Source organism: Moschus berezovskii, chromosome 24 (assembly GCF_049115385.1).
Source record: "Moschus berezovskii isolate FMDL1 chromosome 24, NW_MosBer_1.0, whole genome shotgun sequence".
NCBI lineage: Eukaryota > Metazoa > Chordata > Mammalia > Artiodactyla > Moschidae > Moschus > Moschus berezovskii.
In genome coordinates, this window is record NC_142483.1 from 16726638 (window position 1) to 16748426 (window position 21789).

Below are 21789 nucleotides of genomic sequence, written 5' to 3' on the forward strand. Positions count from 1 at the left end.
TTTGAACTGTGGTGTTGGAGAAGACTCTTAAGGGTACCTTGGACTGCAAGGAGATGCAACCTGTCCATCCTAAAGGAAGTCAGTCCTGAATATTCATTGGAAGGACTGATGCTGAAGCTAAAACTCCAATACTTTGGGGCCACCTGATGTGAGGAACTGACTCTCTGGAAAAGACCTTGATGCTGGGAAAGATTGAAGGTGGGAAGAGAAGGGGACGTCAGAGGATGAGATGGCTGGATGGCATCTCCGACTCAATGGACATGAGTTTGAGTAAACTCTGGGAGTTGGTGATGGACAGGGAGGCCTGGCATGCTGCAGTCTATGGGGTGGCAAAAAGTCAGACATGACTGAGCTACCGAACTTAACTGAACTGAACCATTTACCATTAACAGTAACAGTAAGCAAAACATTTAGCAAATATTGGTATTATTTTTAAAGAGTAAATAATAATTTAACTCAGGTTCCAAGACTTGTTCTATAGTATATCTATAAATAGCATTACATTTACATATACTTGAACCCTTAGTATGAACACATACAGATTTTTTATTATCATTAACAACCTAAAATCAAACAATTTGTTATTTTCTAACAAATAAACATTGTGAGCATATGATGTTAAAAAACTGAAGTGTGAAATTCACTAAGAGGAGAATTTATTATTTGTAAAAATTTTCTGATATGTATACATATTATATATTTATATAGTAATATTTATTTATTTTATATTTATACATATTATACTTTCCTAGAATCCACCAGACTATATTTCAGTCATGATGACTTTTGTGGGAGGAAACCTCTGAAACCTATAGAACAAATCCTTAAAGTTTCACTTGTGTTTGTTTAATCTTATGGTCTGGTATAAAAAGGAAAGGTGGGTTTTAGACTATGTGCAAAGACTTGCTGTGAAGATGCGTTTTCTGACGTTGAGTGGGTGGGCTTCCCTGGTGGCTCAGAAGTTAAAGCGTCTGCCTCCAATGCGGGAGACCCGGGTTCGACCCCTGGGTCGGGAAGATCCCCTGGAGAAGGAAACGGTAACCCACTCCAGTATTCTTGCCTGGAGAATCCCATGGACGGAGAAGCCTGGTAGGCTACAGTCCATGGGGTCGCATAGAGTCGGACACGACTGAGCGACAGAACGGAACGGAACGGAGTGGGTGGAATAGAAGTCATGGCCAGATACAGAGCAAGTTTTGAATCAAAATATATAGTGCTTTCTAAATTATGTTTGTAAAGAGCAACAAGACCCAGTCAAAAAGACATGATTACATTTCTCTTTGTAAGATAAAGTATTTGAACAAGTAAATATTGATATCTACTTTCTTCTTTGAGCCTAATAGAAAATAAGCTGATAAATGCTTCCTGTCTTTTCTTTCCCTTTGAAAAAACATATGGTGAGAGGAAAGTGAGGAATGGGTTCTGTTCTAATAGACAGTAATTGGGAAGGTAGACATTATCGAATATCTCAGCCATGGTCCCCAGATGAGAGGCTACTCTAAGACACTACTCTTTTGGGCTCTCTTGAAATGAAAAACACAAGCACAAAACAAAACAGTACACCCAAAGAGAGTCATTTCCATGACATTCACATAAAACTAAACCCATCTCAAAGGGAAGTCCTCTACCCCAAAACTGGGGCAAGTGAGGTAGGGTGCAAACAGAAGGATGCCAAGCAATTAGTGAAACTTCTACTTAGGATTCTTTTTATTTTTTATTACCCCAATACTAAAGATATGTTTAGTTCATTGGGTGGGCCAAAGAGGATAGAAGGGTCTGAAAATCATTAAAGTAAGCCTACTGAAGTCAGTCTGTATTATCATTTCATTGTGTAAACTTGGGGCTTAACTACTTTTTGGGGGCCCTACTTTTCTCAACTATGAAATGCTAAAATGACTAATAGCTAAGGCCCCTTTAACCTGTAACACTAGGATTATATTTTTTAAGACAATATAAAAACACCGCTTGGCTGTGCTGGATTAACTTGCACCAAGTGTGCTATCGTGTGCGTCTTCCTTCCCCCACCGGCCACTCCCAACTCTCATCCCCACCCCGCTCAGACAGATGACGAGGCAGCACCAGAAGAGCATCCTCATCAGCTCCTAGAACCACTTACTGTCCAATTAACCAGCAATGACCTCATACATCTTAAGTTCCAACCAGGAACAGAAGAAGCAAGCCAAGTTCCCAAACTGAAGTTTTAGTTGAGGAGTCAATCAAAACTTGAATGAACCTGACTTGCTTACCCTGTCTATGGAACAACAAAAATTGTACTAAAACTTTTTTTCACTCCAAATTTATTTCTTCTATTTATAGGCACCACATAGATGACACAGGTTTTGAATGATTCAACAGTAAGAGAGATTCTCTTATGAGTTTAAAACTAGTTTATATGCTGTGGTATTTTACGAATTATTTTCCTCTTCCCATAAGCCTACTACAGCACTTTACTTAGGAAGTGGGAGCAAACTGGACTCCAAAGAATCAAAAAAATTCCTAGGATTCTTTTTTTACCTGTTGTTTCTTGGTTATCTCGTTGGACATCAATTTAGCAGAGTCTAAGATTTTAATCGCACTTTCATCTTCTAAAATGTTTCCTTCTGAAGATGATAATGTTTCTAAAATTTTTTTCTCTATATCTTTCAGCTGTTTCTTATTAGCTGCAGACTGAAGAATAAGAGCATTTCGTTCCTCTTCTAACTCTGGTCTAAAAAGATAAAAACATTTGATCTAAATGTATAGTATTTTATCTAAATATTAGACATCACAATTTTGTAGGCATTTAAATATAACAATTTTGTAGACACAGAACACAAATTAAGATGATTAACCTCTTTATCTTAAGGAAAAAATATTTCCATGAAAATGATAATTTGAGAAATTCAAGCAAAAAAAGCATTAATTATAAATATGTAAAATGCAGCAATAATATATACTATGTTAAGTCTAAAAATATGTTAAGTTTATCCATATGGCTTAGCTCATTGTGTGAGAATAAGAGCTGGAAAAGACACTCAGAATATGAAACTTCTATTCCTTGGCTTAATCATATTCAGTCTCATTTTAATCACCTCTTCTACAATAGCAGACACAGAAAAGATGACTCATCATACAACTTGCTCAAAGTAAAAGACAGAACTGGCATTTAATACCTTAACAAAGATGGTATGAAACTTCAAATAACATAATTCATGTTACAGAATATGTTATGACATAGTTCTGTCTTAGATATTATGCAAGTGGGATAAAAGTACCTTATGGTACATATTTTCACTTATAATTTGATTTCATTTAATTGACTACTTGAGAGTGTTATATTAAGCTTCAAGCTGAGTCAAAGATTTCCTTCAAAGATTTTTACTTTGCTAGGTCTTAGTTGCGGCATGTGGGATCTAGTTCCCTGACCAGGAATAAAAGATGGGCCTGCATTGGGAGCTTACAGTCTTAGCCACTTTAAGGGAAATCCCAGGAAGCAATTCTTTACTAGTAATTCTTTAGTAGCCCTTCCAGGGATCATAATATTTTTTCTCATTAAAAAAAATAACACATATTAGTAATGGAAAAATACATAAAGAAAATAATGAGTTACCCATAATCTTACCACCCTTAAGGAGTATCACTATTAATATTCTGGTGTATTCATTCTCAATCTTTTTTTCATATATATGGATATCCATTCATGTATTAACTTTTGAAGAATGGGACACAACTTAACAATGGAACAACAATAAAATTTAGACAAGGATTCAGAATAATCACATAACAAAAGCAGTTCAGTTCAGTTCAGTCGCTCAGTCGTATCCAACTCTTTGCGACCCCATGGATTGCAGCACACCAGGCCTCCCTGTCCATCGCCAACTCTCAGAGTTTACTCAGACTCATCCTCTGTCATCCCCTTCTCCTCCTGCCTTCAATTTTTCCCAGCATCAGGGCTTTTCCAAGGAGTCAGTTCTTCCCATCAGGTGGCCAAAGTATTGGAGTTTCAGTTTCAACATCAGTCCTTCCAATGAATATTCAGGACTGATTTCCTTTAGGATGGACAGGTTGGATCTCCTTGCTGTCCTAGGGACTCTCAAGAGTCTTCTCCAGTACCACAGTTCAAAAGCATCAATTCTTCTGCGCTCAGCTTTCTTTATAGTCCAACTTTCACATCCATACATGACTACTGGAAAAACCATAGCTTTGACTAGACAGACCTTTGTTGGCAAACTAATGTCTCTGCTTTTTAATATGCTGTCTAGGTTGGTCATAACTTTTCTTCCAAGGAGTAAGCATCTTTTAATTTCATGACTGCAGTTAACATCCGCAGTGATTTTGGAGCCCCCCAAAATAGTCTGTCACTGTTTCCACTGTGTTCCCATCTATTTGCCATGAAGTGATGGGACCAGATGCCATGATCTTAGTTTTCTGAATGTTGAGCCTCAAGCCAACTTTATGGCCTACAAATATTCTTTTCTAGACTATCGGAAAGTATCTAAGAAAATACATACCTCTCCTTTGCAACAACAATACCAAGTAATTGATCTTCAAGTCCTTCTGGAGTTATCATGAAATTGAGCAAAGATACCTTTGTAGCCAGCTCTGGCATATAATGTGGATTTCTCAACTTTGTAGTGATATAAAACTTGAAATCAAAGGAATACTCAATAATGACCTCACCAAGTCTGATGCAATCAATGCCACCTGTATTTCAGAGAAAAATGCATAATAAATAAGCCAAAGTTACATAGCCCTTCCCCTTTTGTTAAAATCCATCCGAGGTTATAAGTAAAACGTCATAAAGTAATTTCAAATAGAATACAAGTGTTGCAAAAGTCACAGACACAGAGGCAAGTAAGCAATTATATCGCATGAATCATTAATTCTGGGGTAATATAAGATATTTTTTCTGGTTGTCATGGAGCCTTCTAAATTAAGATTCCTTTCGATCTTACTTCCTCTATTAATTTTCAATAATGGTTCCAAAATTATTTATATATGACTAAAGCTCTTAAAGTACTAGAGTTTGACAGAGGAAAACATTTTATAAGCAGAAAGATAAACAAGGTGGACAATGTTTACCTAAGGTCAACTCTGGTCCACATTAACCATTACTATTCATCGTAATGGACTTTGTGTGGTCCTTGGTCATAAGATAAAGGAATTTCAGGCTGGATTCAACTTCTGTGTGTTCTCTACCAAACAACAATCTAAATAACAGTGACTAAGGCAATCAAAGGAAGGCGAGGTATTTATTTTAGACTATCTGATACTTGTTCAAATTTCCTTTCATGCAGAACAATGATACAGAAGTTCTGCATTATTAAGATTATTAAAATTATGTAGTAGTTTTCTTCCCTCAAAGATAATCCAATCATCTTTCAGTTCTAGCAACTAATATCAATTGAATTCTACCTTGTTTAAAAGTTTGTCTAAGTAGTAAAGGTTCCAATGATGGATCCAGTTCTTCACCAACATTTTCTAATAGAAGTGGAGTTCCAAATTGAATACAGTTTTCCAGTGTTCTCATATAGTCTGCATCTGATAGCTTAATAACACTAAGCTGATTTTCTTTCTCAGAGTTTTTGATCCACTTATTGGCTTGACCCTGGGGGTCAATCATTAAAGGCCTAAAATATAATAAGAAAAACTATGAGGGGACTAAGTAGATGTTCAGATTTATCTAAAATTATATAATTTAAATAATAAACATCACCATCATTCTGTATAAAATGTTTCACATACATTATCAGGATAAATCTTCACAAAAGTTCTGTGAGGAAAAGGAAAAAGGAGTTTCATTCTCATTTATTTTTGAAATGAAGAAATTAAGTACTTTGCCCAAGGTTTTAAGGTTAAGAAACTAGTTTAATATCAGAAGTAGGATCTTATGAATGTGTAAGCTATGCTCTTTCCAGTTTAACACATGGTCTTCATAGTAATTATAACACATATCATCTGTTAACATAATATGAAAAATAATCCTATGTATCTGATAAGAATGTAAAATAAAAGATCTACTGACCTATAAAGGATTTCCTTAGGTTATGAGTAGAACCATAAACTAAGTTTCCAAGTTTAGTCTAGTATATATTTGAGATCTATTTAGGAAAATTTTTCTATGTAAGTATGGTAAAAGATTTTGTGTTCAAGAACATACAATTCATAGTTTCAGAGAATCAAAATATGAGGTGCTTTCCTCTTCCTCAGTGATGATACTGACTGTCCTGGGTTCCTTTTGTATTCAGTACAATGCATTAAATTATTTTTTTAAATATTAATATTAACACAGAAAGGGGAATTTTCACTTCATGTTACTTTGGCTTTCCCATACATTCTTCTATTTCAACAATTTCTAGGGATAAAAATCCCCTTTCCCTTAGCCTAAAAATAAGTTCTTTAATCAACTAATCCCAGATAACTCTGTTCTTTTATTTTCTTTCCTTTCTAAGAGACAAAACAATTCAACAACAGTTGTATGGTAGTTTTCTTTCTCCACTCAAACTGTGCTGAAATCCTATTGAAAACACAAGAAGTCCAGATACCAGTTAAAATTTACTTTGCTATCACAGCAAACAGATGAAAAGTGTTCTGGAAATGAGAAAGTTATTTTGCACACAATTGTTTAAAAGTTGCTAGTAGTTAGACTAGATGCTTTAGTACCTTTCAAAGTCCTGTTTAAAGGGAAATTTTTTCCCCTCCATTTTTAAAATTTTATTATTTATTTATTTATTTATTATTTATTTATTATTCAGAGTTGCCTTTATTTTTTTTAATTATTTTTTATTTACAATGTGTTTATATCACTCACTGAGTACATGGCATTTAAAAACAACATCATTACAGAAAGATAACAAACATACAAAGTCTTAAAACCTATGGGATATGGAAAACATTATCCACTGAGGCCTTAAATGTAGTAGAATTTACATAAAAAGGAAAAGCAATGAGTCTACAAGTATACAGCCAGTTTAAGAAGTTAGCAAGATAAACAGAATAATCATAAAGAAAAGAAAGCACTGAATACATACCAGGTATTAATGCAATAAAAATAAAATTGAGAGGCTCAACAGAGTCAAAGCTGCCTTAAAAAGCTTCTCTAAAAAGGGAAACATCAGGTAACAATAATCAACAAGAAAAATCTTGCAAATAAACAATATTCAAAATGGGAATTATTCATAGAAGCATTAAGAATATAAATAATAGAAACAACTTTATGCCTATACATTTGAAGATTAGTTGTCTCATATACAGGGTTATCATTACTGTCTTTCTAAATTCCATATATATGTGTTAGTATACTGTACTGGAGTTTTTCTTTCTGGCTTATTTCACTCTGTATAATGGGTTCCAGTTTCATCCACCTCATTAGAACTAATTCAAATGTGTTCTTTTTAATGGCTGAGTAATACTCCATTGTGTATATGTACCACAGCCATTAGGCTAATTACTTTACAATATTGTAGTGATTTGTGTTATACATTGATATAACTTTACTATTGGAAAAAATATGGTATTTGTTCATTCTCCTACAAAAAGTAATAATTTCTGTAAATTAAGTTTTTCTAATGCTTATGTTCAACTCAATGGACATGAGTTTGAGTGGACTCCAGGAGTTGGTGATGGACAGGGAGGCCTGGTGTGCTGCATGGGGTCGCAAAGAGTTGGACATGACTGAGCAACTGAACTGAACTGACTGAATGCTTATCTTGGTAATACCTAAATCAATCAATGTTCTCAGTAATGCAATAATTAGAGATCTTGTTTTTCTAAAAGAAATCCAACTCCTACTTAATACTATTTCATGTGAGTATTACAATTGGAAAACTGAGTTGTTGTGTCTATCCGAAAAATAAGGCCATGCAGGGTTTTGTATCCCATGTGTACCTGACTGTAGGTATGAGAGTAATACTCATCTATGTTTGAGATTCAAAAGCAGGGCGGTCTAAAAATCATTATTGATTTATGCTTCTAACAGCTAGTAATTTTGGGGAAAACATAGCTTTGCTGTTAAGTAGCCAGTGTTGTATCAGTAAACAATAATAAAGCAGAAACAGTAAGTATTTTCATTGTGGTTAAAAAGAAAAGTGGAGAAGGAACAAGATGGCGGAGGAATAGGACGGCGAGACCACTCTCTCCCCCACAAATTCATCAAAAGAACATTTGAACGCGGAGTAAAGTCCACAAAACAACCTCTGAATGCTGGCAGAGGACGTCAGGCACCCAGAAAAGCAGCCCATTGTCTTCGAAAGGAGGTAGGAAAAAACATAAAAGATAAAAAGCGAGACAAAAGAAGTAAGGACGGAGCTCCGTCCCGGGAAGGGAGGCTTTAAAAAGAGAGAACTTTCCAAATACCAGGAAACACTCTCACTGGCGAATCTGTGGCGAGCCTTGGAAGCTCAGAGGGCCACATAACCCTCTTTTTTTTTTTAAGATTTTTTAAAAACCCACAGATTACCCGCCAAACGGTAACTCCCAGCGGAGAAGCAGCGCAGATGCCTGCAGACGCCATTAGCAAGCGGGGGCTGGGCAGGGAAGAGCCGGCTGAACTGCTTAGAGAGAGGACTGGGCTTGAATGCCGCGAGAACAATTTGAGAGAACTGGGGAGAGCAAAGCAGACTGTGGGATAGCTTCCCCACGAAAAGGCGGAAAGCTCTAACCTACGACTCGGCCAGCCCCGCTCACAGAATAAAGGACTGAGCAGAGTGAGCCGGCTGCGGCTGGCCCATCCCCCATCCCCCGCCGAGACAGGCAGGGAGGTCACCCAGAGCCGGAGGGGGCAACCGCGGCCCCAGAAAGGCGTCTGATACAAACTGCAGACAGGCTTGTTGCTATTCAGGACTTCTTGGGTTCGGGCTGGTCAATATCCCCCTGAGAAGGTGCGCCGGTTGTACACCCAGAAAACTGAGTGGCGGGGACTGGGGAGGCGATAAGTCACAGAGACCACGCTCGCCAAACACCTGGTCCCCTGAACTGCTCGGACCGGGGAAGGCACAAAACGCAGGCCCAACCAAGTTTGCGCCTTTGTGGAGTACCTGAGAACCTGAACTCGAGCCGCTCAGACCTGGGAAGTGCATACAACCCGGCGCCGGCCTCAGACAGTTACCGGCAGAGCAACCTAGAGCCTGTGCAGTATAGACTGGGACAGCATACGTGCTGTGAGCGGGGGCAAACCCAGTGTGGCCGAGACGCTGCGAGCACTCCCCACAGACGCCAGAGATATTCGACTGCAGCGTTCCTCCCTTCCCAGGACAGGACTGAACAACTAAGCCTTAAAAAGTGTCCACCCACCCCCTAGTATCAGGGCAGAAATTAGACACTGAAGAGACCAGCAAACAGAAGCTAAAAGAGAGGGAACCACCTTGGAAATGACAGATAGAGACGTCTAGAGGCTACTCCAAGAATAAGACCAAAAACCAGAGGCAAGAGGCTTAAGGCCGAATCCTGAGAACACCAGAGAACTCCTGACTCCAGGGAACATTAATTGATAGGAGCTTATCAAATGTCTCCATATCTACACTAAAACCAAGCACCACCCAAGGGTCAACAAGTTCCAGAGCAAGACATACCACGCAAATTCTCCAGTAACACAGGAAACTAGCCCTGAGCTTCAATATACAGGCTGCCCAAAGTCACTCCAAACCCACTGACATCTCATAACTCATTACTGGACACTTCATTGCACTCCAGAGAGAACAAATCCAGCTGCACCCACCAGAACACCGACACAAGCTTCCATAACCAGGGAACTTTGACAAGTCACCTGTCCAACCCCACACACAGAGAGGAAACTACATAATAAAGAGATCTCCACAAACGGCCAGAAGAGGGAAAGGCCACCCCAAGCAAAGCATTATAAGCAAGATGAAGAGGCAGAGAAATACCCAGCAAGTAAAGGAACAAGATAAATGCCCACCAACACAAACAAAAGAGGAAGATATAGGGAATCTACCTGATAAAGAATTTCGAACTTTGGTGGTGAAAATGATTCAAAATCTTGAAAGCAAAATGGAGTTACAGATAAACAACCTGGAGAAAAGGATTGAGAAGATGGAAGAAAGGTGTAAGAAGGACTTAGAGGAAATAAAAAAGAGTCAATATACAATGAATAATGCAATAGATGAGATCAGAAACACTCTGGAGGGAACAAACAGTAGAATAACAGAGGCAGAAGACAGGATAAGTGAGCTAGAAGATAGAATTGTAGAAATAAATGAAACAGAGAGGAAAAAAGAAAAACGAATTAAAAGAAATGAGAACAATATTAGAGACCTCTGGGACAATGTTAAACGCCCCAACATTCGAATCATAGGAGTCCCACAAGAAGAAGACAAAAAGAAAGACCATGAAAGAATACTTGAGGAGATAATAGTTGAAAACTTCCCTAAAATGGGGAAAGAAATAATCACCCAAGTCCAAGAAACCCAGAGAGTCCCCAACAGGATAAACCCAAGGCGAAATACTCCAAGACACATATTAATCAAATTAACAAAGACCAAACACAAAGAACAAATATTAAAAGCAGCAAGGGAAAAACAGCAAATAACACACAAGGGGATTCCCATAAGGATAACAGCCGATCTTTCAATAGAAACTCTTCAGGCCAGGAGGGAATGGCAAGACATATTTAAAGTGATGAAAGAAAATAACCTACAGCCCAGACTACTGTAACCAGCAAGGATCTCATTCAAATATGAAGGAGAAATCAAAAGCTTTACAGACAAGCAAAAGCTGAGAGAATTCAGCATTACCAAACCAGTTCTCCAACAAATGCTAAAGGATCTTTTCTAGACAGGAAACACAGAAAGGGTGTATAAACTCGAACCCAAGGCAATAAAGAAAATGGCTACGGGATCGTACTTATCAATAACTACCTTAAACGTAAATGGGTTGAATGCCCCAACCAAAAGACAAAGGCTGGCTGAATGGATACAAAAACAAGACCCCCATATATGTTGTCTGCAAGAGACCCACCTCAAAACGAGGGACACATACAGACTGAAAGTGAAGGGCTGGAAAAAGATATTCCATGCAAATAGAGACCAAAAGAAAGCAGGAGTAGCAATACTCATATCAGATAAAATAGACTTTAAAACAAAGGCTGTGAAAAGAGACAAAGAAGGAAACTACATAATGATCAAAGGATCAATCCAAGATGAAGATATAACAATTATAAATATTTATGCACCCAACATAGGAGCACCGCAATATGTAAGACAATTACTAACAAGTATGAAAGGGGAAATTAACAATAATGCAATAATAGTGGGAGATTTTAATACCCCACTTACATCTATGGATAGATCAACTAAACAGAAAATTAACAAGGAAACACAAGCTTTAAATGATACAATAGACCAGTTAGACCTAATAGATATCTATAGGACATTTCACCCCAAAACAATGAATTTCACCTTTTTCTCAAGTACACACGGAACCTTTTCCAGGATAGATCACATCCTGGGCCATAAATCTAGCCTTGGTAAATTCAAAAAAATTGAAATCATTCCATGCATCTTTTCTGACCACAATGCAGTAAGATTAGATCTCAATTACAGGAGAAAAACTATTAAAAATGCCAACATATGGAGGCTGAAAAACACGCTGCTGAATAATGAACAAATCATAGAAGAAATCAAAAGAGAAATCAAAATATGCATAGAAATGAATGAAAATGAAAACACAACAACCCAAAACCTCTGGGACACTGTAAAAGCAGTGCTAAGGGGGAAGTTCATAGCAATACAGGCACACATCAAGAAACAAGAAAAAAGTCAACTAAATAACCTAACTCTACATCTAAAGCAACTAGAAAAGGAAGAAATGAAGAACCCCAGGGTCAGTAGAAGGAAAGAAATCGTAAAAATTAGGTCAGAGATAAATGCAAAAGAAACAAAAGAGACCATAGCAAAAATCAACAAAGCCAAAAGCTGGTTCTTTGAGAAGGTAAATAAAATTGACAAACCACTAGCCAGACTTATCAAGAAACAAAGGGAGAAGAACCAAATCAATAAAATTAGAAATGAAAATGGAGAGATCACAACTGACAACACAGAAATACAAAGGATTATTAGAGAATACTATCAGCAATTATATGGCAATAAAATGAATAACCTGGAAGAAATGGACAAATTCCTAGAAAAGTACACCTTTCCAAAACTGAACCAGGAAGAAATAGAAAATCTGAACAGACCCATCACAAGCACGGAACTAGAGGCTGTAATCAAGAATCTTCCAGCAAACAAAAGCCCAGGTCCAGACGGCTTCACAGCCGAATTCTACCAAAAATTTAGAGAAGAGCTAACACCTATTCTACTCAAACTCTTCCAGAAAATTGCTGAGGAAGGGAAACTTCCAAACTCATTCTATGAGGCCACCATCACCCTAATCCCAAAACCTGGTAAAGACCCCACAAAAAGAGAAAACTACAGGCCACTATCACTGATGAACATAGATGCAAAAATCCTTAACAAAATTCTAGCAATCAGAATCCAACAACATATTAAGAAGATCATACATCATGACCAAGTGGGCTTTATCCAAGGAATGCAAGGATTCTTCAATATCCGCAAATCAATCAACGTAATACACCACATTAACAAACTGAAAAATAAAAATCATATGATTATCTCAATAGATGCAGAGAAAGCCTTCGACAAAATTCAACATCCATTTATGATAAAAACCCTCCAGAAAGTGGGAATAGAAGGGACATACCTCAACATAATAAAAGCTATATATGACAAACCCACAGCAAACATTATCCTCAATGGTGAAAAACTGAAAGCATTTCCCCTAAAGTCAGGAACAAGACAAGGGTGCCCACTCTCACCACTACTATTCAACATAGTTCTGGAAGTTTTGGCTACAGCAATCAGAGCAGAAAAAGACATAAAAGGAATACAAATTGGAAAAGAAGAAGTAAAACTTTCACTGTTCGCTGATGACATGATCCTCTACACAGAAAACCCTAGAGACTCTACCAGAAAACTACTAGAGCTAATCAATGATTACAGTAATGTTGCAGGATATAAAATCAACACACAGAAATCCCTTGCATTCCTATACACTAATAATGAGAAAATAGAAAGAGAAATTAAGGAAACTATTCCATTCACTGTTGCAACGAAAAGAATTAAATACTTAGGAATATATCTACCTAAGGAAACAAAAGACTTGTACATAGAAAACTATAAAACACTACTGAAAGCAATCAAAGAGGACACTAATAGATGGAGAAATATACCATGCTCATGGATTGGAAGAATAAATATTGTAAAAATGAGTATACTACCCAAAGTAATTTATACATTCAATGCAATCCCTATCAAGCTACCAACAATACTTTTCACAGAACTAGAACAAATAATCTCACAATTTATATGGAAATACAAAAAACCTCGAATAGCCAAAGCAATCTTGAGGAAGAAAAATGGAACTGGGGGAATTAACCTGCCGGACTTCAGGCTCTACTACAAAGCCACAGTCATCAAGACAGTATGGTACTGGCATAAAGACAGAAATATAGATCAATGGAACAAAATAGAAAGCCCAGAGATAAAACCACGCACCTATGGACACCTCATCTTTGACAAAGGAGGCAAGAATATAAAATGGAGAAAAGACAGTCTCTTTAACAAGTGGTGCTGGGAAAACTGGTCAGCCACCTGTAAAAGAATGAAACTAGAACACTTCCTAACACCATACACAAAAATAAATTCAAAATGGATTAGAGAGCTAAATGTAAGACCAGGAACTATAAAACTCCTAGAGGAGAACGTAGGCAAAACACTCTCCGACATAAATCACAGCAGGATCCTCCATGACCCACCTCCCAGAATATTGGAAATAAAAGCAAAAATAAACAAATGGGACCTAATTAAAATCAAAAGCTTCTGCACAGCAAAGGAAACTATAAGTAAGGTGAAAAGACAGCCTTCAGAATGGGAGAAAATAATAGCAAATGAAGCAACGGATAAAGGAATAATCTCCAAAATATACAAGCAGCTCCTGCAGCTCAATTCCAGAAAAATAAATAACCCAATCAAAAAATGGGCCAAAGAACTAAACAGACATTTCTCCAAAGAAGACATAAAGATGGCTAAAAAACACATGAAAAGATGCTCAACATCCCTCATAATCAGAGAGATGCAAATCAAAACCACAATGAGATACCATTTCACACCAGTCAGAATGGCTGCTATCCAAAAGTCTACATGCAATAAATACTGGAGAGGATGTGGAGAGAAAGGAACCCTCTTACACTGTTGGTGGGAATGCAAACTAGTACAGCCACTATGGAGAACAGTGTGGAGATTCCTCAAAAAACTGGAAATAGAACTGCCATATGATCCAGCAATCGCACTCCTGGGCATACACACCGAGGAAACCAGAATTGAAAGAGACACATGTACTCCAGTGTTCACTGCAGCACTGTTTATAATAGCCAGGACATGGAAGCAACCTAGATGTCCATCTGCAGATGAATGGATAAGAAAGCTTTGGTACATATACACAATGGAGTATTATTCAGCCATTAAAAAGAATGCATTTGAGTCAGTTCAAATGAGGTGGATGAAACTGGAGCCTATTATACAGAGTGAAGTAAACCAGAAAGAAAAACACCAATACAGTATACTAACGCATATATATGGAATTTAGAAAGATGCAAATGATAACCCTGTATACGAGATAGCAAAAGAGACACAGATGTATAGATCAGTCTTTGGGACTCTATGGGAGAGGGTGAGGGTGGGATGATTTGGGAGAATGGCATTGAAACACGTATGTTGTCATATGTGAAACGAATCACTAGTTCAGGGTCAATGCATGTTATAGGATGCTCGGGGCTGGCATGCGGGGATGACCCAGAGGGAGGATAAAGGGAGGAGGGAGGTGGGAGGAGGTTTCAGGAGGGGGAACTTATGTAAACCCGGGGCGAATTCATGTCAATGTATGGCAAAACCAACCAATATAATATTGTAAAATAATAAAAAAAAGTAAGAAAAGTAAGAATTTGAGATACAGATACTAAAACGAGGTATTTGAAGAAAAAAAATATTTTTAAAAACTAATGGTTACTGAGCACTTATCACATGTTAAACACTTTCTTGGGCTTCTCTGGTGGCTCAGATGTTAAAGCGTCTGCCTTCAATGCGGGAGACCTGGGTTCGATCCCTGGGTCAAGAAGATCTCTTGGAGAAGGAAATGGCAACCTACTCCAGTACTCTTGCCTGGAAAATTCCATGGACCTACAGTTCATGGGGTTGCAAAGAATTGGACACGATGGAGCAACTTCACTTTCTTTCTTTCTCAAGCATTTTCTTACAATTTACTATGAGTTTGGAGTAACTATTTATTCCCATTTACAGATGGGGCACTATTTACTCTCATTTCAAGAGAGAAAATGAGAGAGAAATATTTGACTCCAAATATCCTGATAGCAGAGTCTACCCTACTCTCAAACACTGTGTAATATTATAAACAGACAAACCTTTAGAAATTATGAGCAAGCACAAGAAGAATTAATAATCAACTATAGTTCCAGCAGCATGAGTGGCTAAGAAACCAATAGAATTCCTTCTGATACCAAGTGCTGGTGGGTAAAATATGACATTTCAAAAATACACAGGTGACATACATTTGAACTATACATACATAAGGACAGAAAAACACAGGTGCCAGAAAAACAGCTTTGTATGTGTGAGATGAATTGACAACTACCCTTGGGGAGAGTGTCAGTACTAATAACGTAAGGGCTCCTTGAGCCCATATGTAGCAGGAAAGTAAAACTGAAATGCCTGTATTAAGCTTAAACCCACAGAAGTCTTCATGAATCATAGAAAAAAATCCAACTCGATTCATAAGGAGACAAGAAAGAAGGGTTCTGATTCTTGTCTCATCTTCAGCTTGGAAAAAGTTCTCTGAGAACCTGTAACCATGGGTCAATAGTTTATGCGGGTTCAAGGGGCAAGTTTATACTACAAACATGATACAGGAAATTCCAGCTGGGAAACTTAACATATATTGAGCCAATAACACTGGTATGAATCCTGGAAAAAGTAAGGACAAAATATACATTGTAGCTGGGGCAGAGCAAAAGGAAAACTCAACCCTTGGAGGAGAGGTAGAAAAATGTCTTTGGCTAAAACTTACCTTCACCACCCTTCACTAAACAGAAATCCCTTAACTCTAGGAGGGGGTGTGAAACTCCTGTTCAAGATCAACCAAGGCAGAATGCAAACTTAGCTGTCACAGGGAGGAGGGCCAGCAGGCTGAAAATATCCTACACCAAAGGCCCAATATGCACAGGGCCTTCCTAAGACTAGGAAATCAGAGTAACAGACAACTCTCACTTTGCCCCCAAAACAGCCTAATAAAGAGTACTGAGCAAAAGCAATCTACCTCTAGGGGAACAAGAAAAATTTGGAGAGACCTTCTCTGTGTCATGGGCATTCAGGAACAGTTGAAAGTTGAAGGTAAAACTCTAACACTGAGAAAAACAATTCAGAAAGCTATCCCTCATTCTCAGCATAGACCCATGGTTAGATTAAGTGGATACCACTGGTCCCCTGAACTTTACCCAAGTAACAACAAAACCCAAACTAAGTTCAACTGATGATTAGACTGACTCAAACCTCTGTACTAATGGAAAGACAGAAGAAAAGGCATGCCCATTTCCAGGAGTTAATACCATTACGCTCAGTTCCTTCTTTTAGATTGAAAATATCTTGGATTCAATAAAATATTATGAGATATTTAAATAAGCATGGGAAAAAAACTCAAAACATTCTCAAGAGATAAAAGAAATGAAAAGAAACAGCCTCAAAGATGACACAAACATTGGAAATATTAGATATGTAGTTTTTAAATAACTGTGATTAAAATGTAAAAGAGCCAGTGAAAAAAGTGGACAACATGCCTCAAGAGACGATCTTCAGCACAGAGATGAACTATACGGAAGAGTTAAATGGAAATACTAGAAATAAAAAATATGTCAACTCTAAAGAATTTCTTTCACGGGCTGCATAGACTCAATACAACTAAGGAGACAGTCAGTTAATACAGTTATGAACTTGAAGAGAGTTTTATAGAAATTATCCAATCTGAAACTCAAAAAGAAAAAAAGAGTGGTTAAAAGTTCATTGGAAGGACTGATGCTAACGCTGAACCTCCAATACTTTGGCCACCTCATGTGAAGAGTTGACTCACTGGAAAAGACTGATGCTGGGAGTTATTGGGGACAGGAGGAGAAGGGGACGACAGAGAATGAGATGGCTGGATGGCATCACTGACTCGATGGAGGTGAGTTTGAGTGAACTCTGGGAGTTGGTGATGGACAGGGAGGCCTGGTGTGCTGTGATTCATGGGGTCGCAAAGAGTCAGTCACGACTGAGCGACTGAACTGAACTGAACTGAAAAGCAGAACAGGGCATCTGAAAGTTTTGGATCATACCAAAAAGACTCACAAATTAAGTTTTCTTCCCAGAAAGAGAAAAGGGATAAAATGAAGTAGATCTGAGAAGCTCAAAGAACCTCAGTCAGGAGAACTACAAAGATGAACACACACACACACACTCCAATATACTAATACATCACAATCAAACTGCAGGCAACTAAAAATAGAAAGAAAAGAAAAAAAAAAAAACCTGAAGGCTGTCAGAGGAAAAAAGTTACAGAAAAAGGAACTAAAATTAGAGCAGGCTTATCAGAAACTACGCAGTCTAAAAAACAGTGGAGTGACATCTTTAAAGGAAAAAATACATGTATATTATCATATGGGAAATGAATCGCCAGTCCAGGTTCAATGCATGATACAGGATGCTCGGGACTGGTGCACTGGGATGACCCAGAGGGATGGTATGGGGAGAGAGGTGGGAGAGGGGTTCAGGATGGGGAAAACGTGTACAACCATGGCGGATTCATGTCGATGTATGCAAAACCAATGCAATATTGTAAAGTAATTAGCCTCCAATTAAACACATTTATATTTTTTAAAAAAAGAAGAAAAAAACAAAACCATAAGAATCCAAAAACTGTCAACTCAGAATTCTAAACCCAGCAAAAAATATCTTTCAAAATGAAGATGAAATAAAGAAATAAAAAAGCTGAATTAATTGCAATAGACCTGTACATCGAAAATGTTGAAAAATATTTGTCAGGCAGAAAAGTATGAAATCAGATAGAAACATAAATAAAGAAGTCTAAGGGAATTTCCTGGTGGTTCAGTAGTTAGGACTTGGAGTTTCACTATTGTGACCTAGGTTCAATTCATGGTTGGGGAACTGAGTGACTGCAAGCCATGCAGTGCAGCTGGAAAAAAAAAAAAACTCAAAAAGTCCTAAAATGGGGAAAAAAAATGAATATAAACATAAAAGACATTTTCTTATATTTAATCACTCTACTATAATTACTATCTAAAGTAAAAATAGTAACAATGTGTTATGGGATTCATGGCATGAAAAATAAAATAAATAATAACAGCACAATAAATAGGAGAAAGACATTTGAACTACACTGTTGAAAGATTCTTATACTACATGTGTAGTAATATACTGTTATTTGAAAATATCAGGGTTTATAATATACATCTTTAATTTCTGTGTTTGAGTGTTTCCTGCAGAGGTACAGATCAGTAACGGTCTGCTGCAGGGGCAGGGGCTCTGGGTGCAGCAGACCTGCTGCTGCTGCTGCTGCTGCTAAGTCACTTCAGTCATGTCCAACTCTGTGTGACCCCATAGATGGAGGCCCACCAGGCTCCCCCGTCCAGTATGGCATAAATCCTCTTGGAGGGGGTCGCCAATAACACCACCACAGAGCTGCCATAACTTACACAGGACTGGGGAAACAGACTCTTGGAGGGCACAAACAAAACCTTGTGTGCACCATGACCCAGGAGAAAGGAGCACTGACCCTACAAGAAACTGACCCAGACTTTCCCATGAGTGTCCAGGAGTCTCCGGCAGAGGCATGGGTCGGCAATGGCCTGCTGCAAGGTGGGGGGCACTGAGTGCAGCAGTGCTGCACGGGACCTTTTGAAAGAGGTCACCATTATCTTCATTACCCCTACCATAGTTTGGCCCCAGACGGGGAAACAATGGAAACAATGAGAGACTTCAATGTTTTCGGCTCCAAAATCACTGCAGATGGTGATTCCAGCCATGAAATTAAAAGACACTTGCTCCTTGGAAGAAAAGCTATGACCAACCTAAACAGCATATTAAAAAGCAGAGACATTACTTTGTCAACAAAGGTCTGTCTAGTCAAGGCTATGGTTTTTCCAGTAGTCATGTATGGATGTGAGAGTTGGACTATAAAGAAAGCTGAGTGCCCAAGAATTGATGCATTTGAACTGTGGTATTGGAGAAGACTCTTGAGAGTCCCTAGGACAGCAAGGAGATCCAATCAGTCCAACCTAAAGGATATTCATTGGAAGGACTGATGTTGAAGCTGAAACTCCAATAGTTTGGCCACCTGATGTGAAGAACTGACTCACTGGAAAAGACCCTGATGTTGGAAAAGATTGAAAGAGGGAGGAGAAGAGGACAGCAGAGGATGAGATGGTTGGATGGCATCACTGACTCAATGGACATGAGTTTGAGTAAACTCTGGGAGTTGGTGATGAACAGGGAAGCCTGGCATGCTACAGTCCATGGGGTCGCAAAGAGTCAGACATGAATGAGCAGCTGAACTGAACTGAACTGATTATAAACTCTAGAGCAAACATTAAAAGTAAGGAATGTTAGCCAGTAAGCAAGTAGTGGAAATAAAATGGAACCACAAAAAACTCAATTAATCCAAAGCCAGGTGAAAAAAGAAGATAAAAGGAAAAAATAACAAATGAGACAAACAGAAAAGAACTAGCAAGACGGCAGATTTAAATCTAAATGCATCAATAATTCCATTTAAGTACAAATAACCAAAATACTCTGATTACAAGTGAGAATTATGCCAATTATAATCTCTATTTTAAAAAATAAGGGGAAAAAAGTCATGTGATCCCTCCTATTTAAAAGCTTCAAATAAGAATCCACTTGCCAGCACTGGAGACACAGGTGCGAATCCAGCAAGATCCCACATACCATGGAGCAACTAAGCTTGTGGGCCACAACTAGCCAGCCTGTGCTCTAGAGCTGGGAACTGCAACTACTTAAGCCCTTGAGCCCTACAGCCTGTGCTTCACAACTACAGAGCAGCTTTTGCTCACGCCAACTAGAGAAAAACTGGTGCAGCAATGGACCCAGTACAACCAAAAATAAATACATAAAAGCTTAAGATAGTTGGTAATATTCCACATCTTGATTATCACAGGGATCATATGACCACAGGCTTTAGTCAAACTTCATGCTGCTGCTGCTGCTGCTAAGCCACATCAGTCGTGTCCGACTCTGTGCAACCCCAGAGATGGCAGCCCACCAGGCTCCACCGTCCCTAGGATTCTCCAGGCAAGAACACTGGAGTGGGTTGCCATTTCCTTCTCCAATGCGTGAAAGTGAAAAGTGAAAGTGAAGTTGCTCAGTTATGTCCAACTCTTCGCAACCCCATGGACTGCAGCCTACCAGGCTCCTCCGTCCATGGGATTTTCCAGGCAAGAGTACTGGAGTGAGTCAAACTTCATAAAAGTGCCCTAAAAAGGTTGAATTTTATTGCATATATTATACCTCAATAAGCCTGACATAAAATTAAAGAAAAAATAGAGAGAGGAAAAAAAGACACTTTTAGACCAGGGCACAAGAAAGACTAAAGAACAAAGATAACATTACAAATCAGTGAGGAAAGGAAGGATAACTCAATAAATACTGCTGGGGTAAATGGTTATCATTATAAAATAATTAAACAAAATTAGATCCTTACCTTTCATCACATCCAAAGATACAATAAACGTAACAGGGTCCTAATTGTTAAACTGCTCTCCCAGTTCATGACTCTTTTTCTAAGAACTATACTCCTGACCTATGGCTCAGATGGGAAAGAAACTGCTTGCGATGCAGGAGACCCAGGTTCAGTCCTTGGGTCAGGAAGATCTGGAGAAGAAAACAGCCACCCACTCCAGTATTCTTGCCTGGAGAATTCCAAGGACAGAGGAGCCTGGTGTGCTACAGTCCATGGAGTCACAAAGAGTTGGACACAACTGAGTGAATAACACTTTCACTTTTTCTTTGTCTCACTTTTATGCTCCTGACCTATGCCCACATGTTTTACCATAATGGCTCGGCCCCCAGCCATAGGTGATAAGACTAGGGTGGATATTGGTCCCACGCCACACTAATCAGATTTTTCTCTCATGGAATTTGCATTTGTACTTAATGATTTTGGTTTTTGTATATTATTCAACAGATGTGTTTTGTGAACTTAGGAACCAAGGCTTCATTAAGGAATGGCCATGTGTACAGAAGAACAAAGTCAGCAAAATAACCAGAGACAGATTAATGAAGCAGCAGAGAAAAACAAGGAAGGTAGGTCCTACAGCCTGAGAGAGACAGTAAGACAGAGAGAAAGAATGATTGAGAGAGATACAGATTTTCACATTACAAAAGTCTCTAAGCCCAACTTTTCTCTGAGGTACACCTTGCCAACATCCGCTGGATCATGGAGAAAGCAAGAGGGTTTCAGAAAAACATCTATTTCTGCTTCATTGACTATGCCAAAGCCTTTGACTGTGTCGATCACAATAAACTGTGGAAAATTCTGAAAGAGATGGGAATACCAGACCATCTGACCTGCCTCTTGAGAAACCTGTATGCAGGTCAGGAAGCAACAGTTAGAACTGGACATGGAACAACAGACTGGTTCCAAATACGAAAAGGTGTA

The 21789-nt window shown here is 38.4% G+C and overlaps 1 protein-coding gene across 1 annotated transcript in view; it reads right to left on the reverse strand.

Moving 5' to 3' along the window:
• The window catches only part of DNAH12 (dynein axonemal heavy chain 12), a 182956-nt gene that overhangs the window by 33275 nt on the left and 127892 nt on the right, over positions 1-21789 (reverse strand). Inside the window, exons 56-58 of the mRNA XM_088831634.1 lie at positions 5395-5609; positions 4491-4683; positions 2515-2707 (exon numbers count right to left, since the gene is read on the reverse strand). Coding sequence (XP_088687760.1) covers positions 2515-2707; positions 4491-4683; positions 5395-5609 — 601 coding nt within the window. The remainder of the gene's footprint in view (positions 1-2514; positions 2708-4490; positions 4684-5394; positions 5610-21789) is intronic.